Below are 11,599 nucleotides of genomic sequence, written 5' to 3'. Positions count from 1 at the left end.
TATTATTAAATTTCTAAATTTATTTAACTTTCCAGGTCTTCTTGGAATAAATGTCAGGTAGTAGAATTTGTACAAACCTTGATAATGTCTTAGACTTAGATATAGAACTTAACAGGTATATTTAATTTTCTGTAGTTCCACAATGGAGCCAGAAACAGGACTCATAAAAATAGTAACTGTGTTTTTGCATGTATCCTTCAAAGTGAAATCCTTAACAGATTTAACAGTATGTATTTCTTCAGGCTGTTGATGAAACAGCTAAACCTGTCTGCCAGGTGGCTTCAAAATGGAATTAATTTTTACATGGCATTAATAAGTTACTATTTCAGTACAACCAGGCGGTAACTGATACCCAATAATGTTTAAGGTTTGCTTTATACAAAACAAAACAAAACAAAAAACAATGTAATATATAGTACTATGTAATCTACAAGAACATTTCTTTTTTTTTTTTTTTTAGTTTCCCTTAATATCAGATTGCCATTAGGAAAGATTCCACAAGTTATGGAATCTTTCTAGAAATGAAGTAACATGTTTCATATCTAATTCAAGGGATAATTTTTCATGACCCAGTATCATGCAACTAGCAAATTTAAACATCTTGGAATTTAAGACATAGAGGTCAAATTAAGGGATTTTATAAATCAAATGGGAGATTTTAAATTATCAATTGACTTCTTTCATACAGAATGTTTTCTAGTAATTGTAAAATACTATAACTATAAAAATATTATTCTTGTAGCCTATAATGTTGAGTGCTTAAGTGATAACTAGAATTATATTTTCTGTCCCTGTGTATGCTTTAATTTGAAAATGGAGGTTCCATTAACTTTGTTCCAAAATTTTGGGTTTTTATAGGTGTTTTGGGGGGCTATTCTCCATATTGTTGACATTTTAAAATAGATTTGAAACAAGCTGTTTTTATTTACCAGAAGTTAGAGAAAGAAAAGCCTCCATAGGAACTTATGAGGGAGATCATTGTGTATTTCTGTTTTTTTTTTTCTTAAGTTATCTTCCTGTGTATCATTAATGATTTTGGAGGACATGCTGGTGCAATGGGAAGAAAAGCAAGACAGTCATAATAGGCTTTTGAAGCAGATGCACTTACTTTTTGCATTCATGGAATGAATATCTTCTGACCTTTGGCAAGTTATTTGATTATTTCTTTGCCTCATTGTCTTCATCTGGGAAACAATACCTATCTCTCAGGTTTAAGTATTAAATGAACAAATATATTTTAATGTATGCCTGGTACATATTATATGTCAATAAACATATCCTTTTCCCAGTGACATATGCTCTGATTCTCAACTAACTTTCCCCAGAAATATGTTCATTTTGGGAACAGGAATTGGTAGAGCAGTGAAGAGTTGTGTATTTAGCTCAAATGTACTCTTTCTTACAAGTCTCCACTCTCAAATTACTTTTTTCTGTTTCTTTTTGCCTCTTTTAAATGTGTAGTAGAATGAGCATTCAGAAGCATAATACATGTATAAATTTTATGTTTAATTTTCTGTGGCATATGTAAGCAGTTTTTATAAATTGTTGGTATTGCTTATAAATAATTATTACAAATGTTGAGATAAGGGAACCCCTGTGAACCTTTAACATTTCTCAGGAGTCAGTGGTAAATCCATGAACATGTATTTTTAAACCAAATTACCCACCTCTTGGAGTTCAATCTTAATTATTTATTAAAGCAGTGAAATATCAGTTTTTTCCAATGATAAAATAAGCAACACTGGAAATTAAATCCCAAAGCAGTACATCTTTAGTTTGTTCAGTAGATAGTAGGACATCCCACAAGCCATCATATATTTACAACAGTTTTTATACTCAATCTATTTTTTTCAGCAGTCTTTTGGGAAATATCCCAAGATAATTTACTACATAAGTGCATCTATCTTCTAAAAGACATTTGGAATATTTCTTAGTCTGACCTCCGCACTCGGAGACACTCTATAAAGGAAACAATCAGAAAAATTTAACAAAGAAATAAATAGGTTAAGGAGAAAGCAATCTAGGCGTTTGCACAGAGCTTGCTACAGTGCCATGGCTACATTTAAGAGCTGTAGTTCTTCCTCACATTTTAACTGAGAGCCACTAGTTATAATGTTATTTAAAATCTCACCATTAAATAAGACAGTTACTGAACAACTAAAAAATACAAAATATCACAAAAGCAAAAAGTAGCAATTCATGCGCACGCACGCTTGTGTGCAAGAAACAAAACGTTACAGTTAACCGTTACAATTGCTCTCATTTCACTTCACCATCTCATCCTGCGCAGTTTGCCTCCGGAACGCCGTGGTAAACTCTGCGCAGTGCAGTAAGAACAAAGGCCAACACCCTCTGCAAAGGTGTTCTGCAGCATCGTGGTCCAGGGATTTTAGGACGACGACGATTTTGGGGGGAGAACTGTCGTCGCTTGCACGTCCTCTCTTACCCTTCTGCTATCTGGTGGAGCTGGGCGCGGGTCCCCAGGGCTTCCAAAGAGTGTGGTTTCCGCCCTGGACTTGCCAAGCGGCCAAACTAAAGCACCGATCACTTACTGAAGCCCACCTCAGCCCTCCCGTCCACTTTGTCCTCAGTCTTCAGGTTTTCTTTTTTCCCGCTAGGGCCTAACCTGTGGGTTCACCAGAACTCCTCAACAGACAGTGGGGTGAACGCATGGACTGCCCCCACCCAAATGCCAATCACGACTGTCTCCCACTCGGCGCTGGAGTCATCCATTGGAAGATTAGTAGCCACCAGGGTTAGTCAAGGATTTCATATGCACTTTCCCTGAGAAAACCCCGAAAAGCAAACGACACCTGAACTTCACACACTCCTACATATCACTGGAAATCCGCCTGTGTTTGGCTTTACGGTGAGTGTCGAGGGCCGGATTGAGAAAAAAAAAAGTATGGAAGGTTATTCCCGGTCGGCTCCCCCTTCCTGCCAGTCTCAGAAGGCTTGTAGGTTTACAGACTTCCTGCCGCTCCCCTTTTGCAGCCTTCATCTAATTCGGTGGGTGGGGGTGGGGAATTGGGGAGGAAAATAAAGTCGTTGTGGGCGGCTGGGGAACCCGGCGTCAGTCCCCCGCAGCCGCACGCAGGTACCCTGCAACATCGCAGTGGCCCCTCTCCTCAGCCAGGTCCAAGGGCAGACGGCCCCAGGCATCGCGCACGTCCAGCCGCGCCCCGGCCCGGTGCAGCATCACGAGCGTGTCCAGGAAGCCCTCCCGGGCAGCGTCGTGCACCGGTCGTGTGAGAGTGGCAGGGTCCGCACAGTTGGGCTCGGCACCGTGGAGCAGCAGCAGCTCTGCCACGCGGACACTCCCCATCATCATGACCTGCCAGAGAGAGCACAGTGGTCAGAGCCAGGGTGGAGTCAGGTGTGGGAGGTGCCGGCCGGCCGGGGCGAGGTGAGCGGAGCCATTTAAACAAACACCTATTTGTGAAGTATCCACCCAGTGCAGAGGTGTTCGGGTCTCTGGTGTCTGGTGTTTCTTCATTTGCTGATGCAATCTGCTTTCCCACCCCACCTTCAGGTTATGCTCTACTCAGTACAAATTAAATGCCATTTTATTCTCTAAACGTGCAGAGACAAGAAAGTTGATGGTAAAGTCATGATCGTCATTGTGGAAAACAAATCTTAATTTCCATTGGAAGATAGGAATCTATTTTGTTAAATGATTTATAGGCACAGTTAAATTTATTTGGCTTTTAAAATTTTAAATTATTTGCCTTGCTGACTCCTCCTCCATAATCTAGGTCTCAAAATATTTACTAGGAAGCCAACTACTGTTTGTTAGAAGTTGGGAGTAATGGTTTAGGGGAGAAAATAAACCACTACGTTTTTTAAAAAGTTTAGTTCTCAGCAAAGCCTGCGTGGAAGGCATTTATCTTGGGTCTGTGTTCATAAACAGATTGTAGTGTGATAAATTGAGCCAGAGTTGGAGATTAGAAGGGAAAAGTAAATTAAATCATGCATAATCCTATAAAATTGTGACAACAAATGATTTTTCTTAAACAGTTCATCATTTTAAATTTAGAGTGTAATATATTTAATGTAATGTAAAACTAACAATATATTTATATACTATAGGATTTTATAATAGCTAAGATTTTATAACGTTAAATAGTAAATATTTTGCTATATAAAAAGAGCTTGGGCCAGGTGCTGTAGGCCTGTAAGCCCAACACTTTGGGAGGCAGAAGCAGGCAGATCACCTGAAGTCAGGATTGGAGACCAGCCTGGCCAGCATGGTGAAATCCTGTCTCTACCACTACAAAAAAACGAAAAAAAAAATTAGCTGGGAGTGGTGGGGCCTGCCTACAGCCCCCAAAACTCAGGAGGCTGAAGCAGGAGAATCACTTGAACCCTGGAAGGTGAGGTTGCAGTGAGCTGAGATCGTACCACTGCACTCCAGCTTGCCAAACAGAGTGAGACCCCGTCTCAAAAAATAAAAAATAAAATAAAAATAAAATAAATAAAAAGAGCTTGGATGTTAGCAATCAGGATGATGCATAACTTAGAAAAAGCATTTTGCAGGAGTAATCCTATAGCAGCCATTTGTGTACACGAACATTATGAAAACATTTGCTGACATATTTTAAGTTAATTATAAGACAGTTTTTGGTAACTAAATGCCCCAAATTAAGTTATGGGCTTATGTACTTTTAAATGTACCATTTAATTGAAAGGCAGTATACTCCTCATGTTTTGCTTGTTTCATTAATATTAGAAATGTTCATTTCCTCCCTTGAAAACCAAGATAAGTTATTTTTACTAGCGATGTAAGGGTATTTTACACAGAAAAAAGAGAGGAAAATAGCTGTTCTTAGTATTTCAGAAAATGGTGAATTATATATATAACTTGTTTTTATAATTATTAATAGAATTTTAAGTTTTCAAGAACTTTACAATATTTTTGCTCCTTTAAAATATCCCTTATTTGTTATACCACTATTCTAAGAATTCAAAAGAAATTGACACTTCTTTAAAATCGACACTGTTAACAAGATCCCTTAGTATTAGCTTAGTTTTGGAGGGTGATAGTGAGGTGAATACTGAATATGACTAATAGCCAACGGTAAAGTACAAAAGTGTTGTCCTAAGATTGTAAAAGAAATTAAAAACATCAGTACTAATTAAAGCAGGATTCGTAAACACTGAATACGAGTACTTTAACAATGAAGATAAAGATACATTATTTATGAAGATCCTTTGCCATTCAAAAAGGACCTAACAGTTGCTGCAGGAATATTTTTGTAATCTGGGCACTGAGTATGATAATTAAATGAAAAATCTATAGAACTATATGTATATATTTTCCTCTTATGCATCACTTATAAGATATTGCTAACATAAAAAGAACTAAGTACTGTGGTTGAGGAATCCAGTCTCATTCCTTTGAATTCAATTAACCTTTATGAGAAAACAATACAAAAGATTTCATATAGTAGCTTAAAAGTTTACATTGAATTATTTCCATGTACTATGATTTTGTAGAATTTCTTAAATCCAATCCAGAATGTATAACTTAGTTTACTTATCTGTATCGTTGAAAGCAGGCAGACAAGATAGTCTTCCTCCCCAACTAAACTTTTTCTCTTTTTTTCCCCAATTCAATTTGTTTCTTGCATCTCTGATCATGAGATGGCAGAAAACCATTTTTTAATGAAAAGCTGAAACAGTGGGTTTTTCAATCTCTCTCTTTAGGATTTTTGTTGGGTAAAAGCCTGTTTTACGCCTGGGCTGCAGACCTCCGGCCAATGGAGGCTGCTGTGTAAGTCTACACCGGCGATCTCGGTTCCAGCCCCGACTGGCCGAGGCCGCGCCCCGCGTTCGCGCGCCCCCTGCTGGCGAGGCCCCGGGGCCCCTGCTACCTGGATTGCACGCCTCCCAAAGCGGTTGACTCCGTTGGGATCCGCGCCGGCCTCCAGGAGCTGCCGCACCTTCTCCACTTGTCCCCGCGCCGCGGCGCTGGCCAGGCCCTCATCGCTGCTGCCCCCACTGGGCATGCCCTTGTTCTCCTCGCGCAGTCCGCGGCCCCCAGACGCGCAGCGGCCCGGATAATCCACCGTGGGCCGTGAACTTAACGACACTCCTGTCTTCTTTCCCACGCCGCTCCGGCGCACTGTCTTCTTCCTGGGAGAGCTGGGCTCAGCTTCATTCCCCTCCGCCGTCCGTCTGCGGCTTGGGGCCCCGTGCAATGGCAGAGCGGCGGGTATTAGCTCCGGGTTTTTCCTGGCGCCCAAGAACCACCCGGCGCGACTGGATTGCTTCTGGGAAAAAGTGCCTCGCGCGGCCGCAGCCGAGCTCAAAGCGGCTCTCCAGTAGGGTGCGGACGCGTCGCGGAGTCCTCACTGCCCCGCCTTGCTCTGGCAGAGTGGGGAGCCAGCCGGCAAAGAATTCAGTTTTCAGCTGGGCCAAGGGGCCTGCCTCTCCCCACCCCCTTAGGCTCCGCCCCCTGCCCGCCTGCTCCCAGGGAGGCCGGCCAGGCCAACGCGTCACGGCGGCGGGGAAGCCCGCCCAAAGGTGCTGGGACGCATGCGCCAGAGACTGGGCCCGGGAGCCGCCGGGACGCCGGCTGCGCGGCTAGCTGGATGTCTAGTAAAGCCAAGGCTAAGATTTTGGGAATGTTGACCCACTGCCCTCAGCTTCTAATTCCCAGTGGGCGGAGCAGAGGACTTCTGTTCCTTCAGCCTTAGGCCAGGTGGTTTCACTGGGGAGACGTTGGTGGCTCCCTTGTGGCCGAGAGAAAGGCACTGAAAATAACTCCGTGTTAAGATGTCTGAAAGCGACAGCTCTGCACCTGTCATACAAGTTAAACTCATCCCACGCAGTACTTGAACTTCGTAAGTTTCGTATCTTGTGTCAACCTTAGCAATTTTCTTTTGCACGTGTCTTCCTATTTGAATTAGTCAACCATAAAAATAGAGAAAAATCCTGAGAATCCTGTTTTGCATGTGCCTTTAAATTCTTTCCATCTTTGCATTATGGTTATAACCCTCAAAAAAGAAAAAAAACTAGTTAGAGATTGAGTGGCAACCTGGAATACATAAGACAAAAAATATTTATACTTTAAGAATCTGAGATCCCAGTTTCATCATATTTGTGCAGTAAATCTTTGTTTGCACTCTTACCTGTTTAAACCCACTTTGTCAAGCATTTAATTTTTTATTTATCGTGAGTAGTAAAGGAAATTTATGCAGTAATAATGAAACATAATAAGAGAAGGGTGTGGTGCTGAGCCTGTCATTAAACAGGCTGAACCTGTTATTAAATTCTCTTCTGAAGATTTAAATGCCAAGTGCTTTTTTTCCCCTTTCTAATCTTCCTAGGTGAGTTTGAATCAACATTTATTACTTTATTTAAAAAATTTCAGCTGATGCTACATTGACTAGGAAGAAAACCACAAATTATGGATTTGTTGCCTAAAAACTTTGGTGAGGAACTACACAAGTGAACCTGTCCTTAGAGTGAACGATTTTTATTTACAGAATCATTTTGGTTCAGAGTGCTGAGGAAGACAAAATTTTAAAAGGAGGACAATTGGTTGTATATTGCAAAATGAGAGTCTCCACCTGTTTCTTCTAGGATACCTCAGCTCTGACTCCTCATCCCCCAAATCCCTGTAGAATGAGAGAAAGCTTTCTTTTAAAGGCAGTGGTGCCCATGGAAATGGTGGTTAGGGCTGAAAATCTGACAGAGCCTCAACAGAGCTGAAATCTACCTGGACAGGGAAGGGAACTGCTTAACATTAATAACAATTTCTTTGTCTTTACTATCCAACCTCCATTTCCTAGTCTTCTTAATTCCTCTACCTTTCACTTTTATTCAAACTTCCACGTTTATCTGTAAAAATGCCCTTTTGTTTGTTGATAGCCACTCCATTTTTGGATTTGACTAGAGGAACCAAAGTCTACTTCTGGGTGAAACGCATGAAGAGATTGTGTTTGTCTAGGAAATCAGTCCCCATGGATAGTATTGGGGATAACAGATGTGTAGGTAGAATAGAAGAAATAGGAGGAAAGATGGGCAGTGGGAAGCAGGAGCCTTTAAAATGAATGACATTGGTTCTTTACCATTCACCCTGAGGGGCCAAGCCACTAGACTGGTGTGGTGGATGTGGTGGCAAAGACACAGTCCAGAATATCTTCATCAGAAAAGCCTAGGTACTCCAAAATGTAGTGCACAGTCAAGTGCAACAAGGAAGGTTGCCTTCTTGTTATTGGGATCTTGTCTCTCATAGATACAGTTATTAAGTTTAGTTCAAAGTAAGTAATGCAGCATGTCCTATATTCTAGAAGTTCAAAGTTGAATAAGACATGAGTCCTCACTTTTAAGAAACTCTATAGTGGCACTAGAAACTAATAAATAGTTTCGATTTAATGTATTTAAAGTTACTTTACTGAGATACATCTACAAGATACTTTGGAAGTAAGGAAGACTGGAATTTAGGGTGAGGGTACAAGGAAAGTTTCTAAGAGGAGATGCCAATCGAAGAGAGTTTTCAAAGGAGGCATCAGAAATGAATGTTTCTAGAGGCTGGGTGCAGTAGCTCATGCGTGTAATCCCAGCACTTTGTGAGGTTGAAGTGTGTGGATCTGGATCGCTGGAGCTCAGGAGTTTGAGACCAGCCTGAGCAACATGGCGAAACCCCGTCTCTACTAAAAACACAAAAAATAGTCCGGCGTGGTAGTGCGCGCCTGTGATCCCAACTACTCAGGAGGCCGAGGCAGGAGAGTCGCTTGAACTCGGGAGGCGGAGGTGACAGTGAGCTGAGATTGCACCACTACACTCCAGCCTGGGTGGCAGAGTGAAACTCGGTCTCAAAAAAGAAAAATGTTTCCTGTGCTCTTGCTTTGACCTTTGAGTTTCTCTGAAACTTATCAAAAAAATTAGGACAAGATAGCCTGAGCGAATTCCTGAGCCATTTCTTAGGTGGTAAATGTGTCCGAAAAATGAAAACTGTTTGTAGTTGATAGGGAAATAGAAGATAATATTCTTCTTTGACGGGAGCACAAAGAATGGTGATAGAGAAAGAACCAATGGGTGAGTATAATGACGAGACAGATATGTGAGCTTCATTAAGCAAGTCGGCTGAAAAACAATTTTGGGTAGGGAAAATGGTGCTGGGGGCCTTCGCGCTTACTAGCACCACGGACAGCGCTTTGCTTATACTCACACGCCTGGGTGGTCCTAACCTGCTCCAGACAGAATTCTAAAGCTTCAAACTTGATCTTCCAAAGCCCCTTTTCTCCATCAGATAGAAAGGACATTATGGAAGCACAATGGATTTCTTTGAAATACCAACCCGTTCAACCTGATTTCCAAATATGATTAGATTTTATCTAATATTCCCTGTATAAAGAATACCATATAATCTATATTTAGGAGAGAAATACCATTTATTGTGTACTCTGTCCCAAGTGCTTTACAGCTGTTCTTTCCTTCCTTCCTTCTTTCCTTCTTTCCTTCCCTCCTTCCTTCCTTCCCTCCTTCCCTGCCCCCCTCCCTCCCTCCCTCCCTCCCTCCTTTCCTTCTTTCCTTCCTTCCTTCCTTCCCTTCTTTCTTTTTGACAGTCTTGCTCTGTTGCCCAGGCTGGAGTGCAGTACAGTGGTGCGATCTTGGCTCACTGCAAACTCTGCCCCCCGGGTTCAAGTTATTCTCCTGCCCCAGCCTCCTGAGTAGCTGGGATTACAGGCGCAGCCACCATGCCCGGCTAATTTTTGTATTTTTAGTGGAGACGGGGTTTCACCACGTTGGCCAGGCTTACCTCGTGACCTGCCCGACCTGGTCTCCCAAAGTGTTGGGATTATAGGTGTGAGCCACTGCACCTGGCCTGTTGTTTCATTTAACACTCGTAAAACTCCTTGTGGAATGTGTCCATATTTCAATTTTACAGACAAGCCAAAAGGATCAGAGAAGTTGAGTGACTTGTATACTAGCTAATCATTATTGGAGATGGGTATAACTTGTGCAACTTCAGAGTCTTTTTACCCTTTATACTGCTTAGTGTTTTTAGCAGCTGTCATGGTAGGCTTAACTGGAAAAAAAGTAATGAACTAACTTATAATTATTTTTCAGTTTACACTGTGTTTTCCAGATGGCTTACCTCACAGCACACCCTTAATAGACTTCAAAGATGACACTTCACATGTAATACAATAGCACATTTATCTTGGACAATAGAGTGAGATTATGAAACATTTTACCTCTCTTTGAAACCCAGCTGTCTCTAGGGTGAAACACAATCTGTTGTTAATGCTTTAAACACATTTAAAAGATGAAGTGGTTGGGAACATAGTGGGCAGTTGAAACTTGGAATTGTCAGAGCCATGTCTTTTAACATGGTGAATAATTTATAAGTGAGAAGAAAAAGTTAACAGTAAATTGGCTTAGAATTTTGCAGGTCAGTGGAAGGAAATGAGTAGTATCTGTTCCAATGTTGCATGTAACTCAGATCACTCGTAATAATATTTTTATATTCTAGTTGGTGAAACTGTCTGTATATGACCTCTCTAAAAATGTATGAGTAGAATTAGTTGACTGGCTAAAAGAAACAGTGACCCAACCTTGCCCTTATTTGTGCGCTCTTTTGCATATTGTTAGGTCTAAGATAGTGTTTCTAAGTGAGAAGAGAAGGAAATTTATAATCACTTTGGGGCCCTTTTCAAATTTTATATGACCCACCTACCCACCAGGAGGTTTGATTTTCTCCAGTTTATGAGTTGGGAATTATTGCTCCATGATTCACAGTATATCCACTTCTATATTCCCGGGTGTTTTTCAAGATTAATTAAATGGTAGACTTATTCATCATTGTAGCATCTGTATCAGTTTGCCAGGGCTGCCATAACAAAATACCACAGACTGAGTGGCTTGAACAACAGATATTTATTTTTTCAGAGTTTTAACTTCTCCTGAGCCCCCTCTTCTTGACTTGCAGATGGCCATCCTGCTGCTGCCTCTTCACATAGTCATCCTGTGTGCACATATGCCCCTGAGTCTCTAATTTCCTCCTCTTTTGAGGACACCAGTCAGATTGGATTAGGGCCCACCCCAAAGGCCTTATTTTAACTTAGTCACTTCTTTAATGACCATGTTTCCAAATATAGTCACATTGTGAGTATTGGGATTAGGACTTTAACATAAGAAATTTGAGGCAACAATTCAGCCCATAACAGCATCTTAATTTTTACACATTTTGCTTTTCATTTCTTTTAAAACTGTTGTTAATAATTTATTCATTTGAATAAGGATTAAAATAAGGCTAGCACATTGAAATTGGCTGAAATTGCTACCAGTCTGTTGTATCTCTCTCTCCCTCTTTTTTTCTTTAAGGGACAGGTTACACCTTGTCGGTCAGGCTGGAGTGCAGTACCATGAGCAAGGGTCACTGCCATCTCGAACTCCTGGGCTGAAGGGATCCTCCTGCCTCAGCCTCCAAAGTAGCTGGGACTACAGGTGTTGGCCACCATGACTGGCTAATATTTTTACTTTTTGGTAGCGATGAAGTCTTGCCATCTGTCCTAGGCTGGTCTTAAACTCCTGGGCTCAAGCAGTTCTCTCATCTCAGCCTCCTAAAGTTCTGGGATTACAGGCA

General features: G+C 41.4%; 1 protein-coding gene and 1 long non-coding RNA gene across 8 annotated transcripts in view; one reads left to right on the top strand and one right to left on the bottom strand.

Annotated features, from left to right (window-relative positions):
• Positions 1–6,350, bottom strand: LOC108316267 (cyclin-dependent kinase 4 inhibitor B; the record flags this gene model as incomplete). Its single annotated transcript, XM_017546013.1, has 2 exons — positions 1–3,334; positions 5,874–6,350. Coding segments are annotated over 2 exons (738 nt in total), but the record flags the coding sequence as incomplete, so codon positions are not given.
• A 103-nt stretch (positions 6,351–6,453) lies between these two features.
• The window catches only part of LOC108316280, a 55,072-nt gene continuing 49,926 nt past the window's right edge, over positions 6,454–11,599 (top strand). The window contains exon 1 of one of the 7 annotated variants that reach the window (XR_005203021.1): positions 6,454–6,845. This is a non-coding gene — a long non-coding RNA (uncharacterized LOC108316280). The remainder of the gene's footprint in view (positions 6,846–11,599) is intronic. The other 6 variants (XR_005203023.1, XR_005203022.1, XR_005203024.1 and 3 more) reach the window with 6 other exon arrangements.

Source organism: Cebus imitator, unplaced genomic scaffold (assembly GCF_001604975.1).
Source record: "Cebus imitator isolate Cc_AM_T3 unplaced genomic scaffold, Cebus_imitator-1.0 Scaffold186, whole genome shotgun sequence".
NCBI classification, from domain to species: Eukaryota; Metazoa; Chordata; class Mammalia; order Primates; family Cebidae; genus Cebus; species Cebus imitator.
Note: the sequence above shows the minus strand (reverse complement) of the source record. Positions and strands in the feature narration are given on the sequence as shown.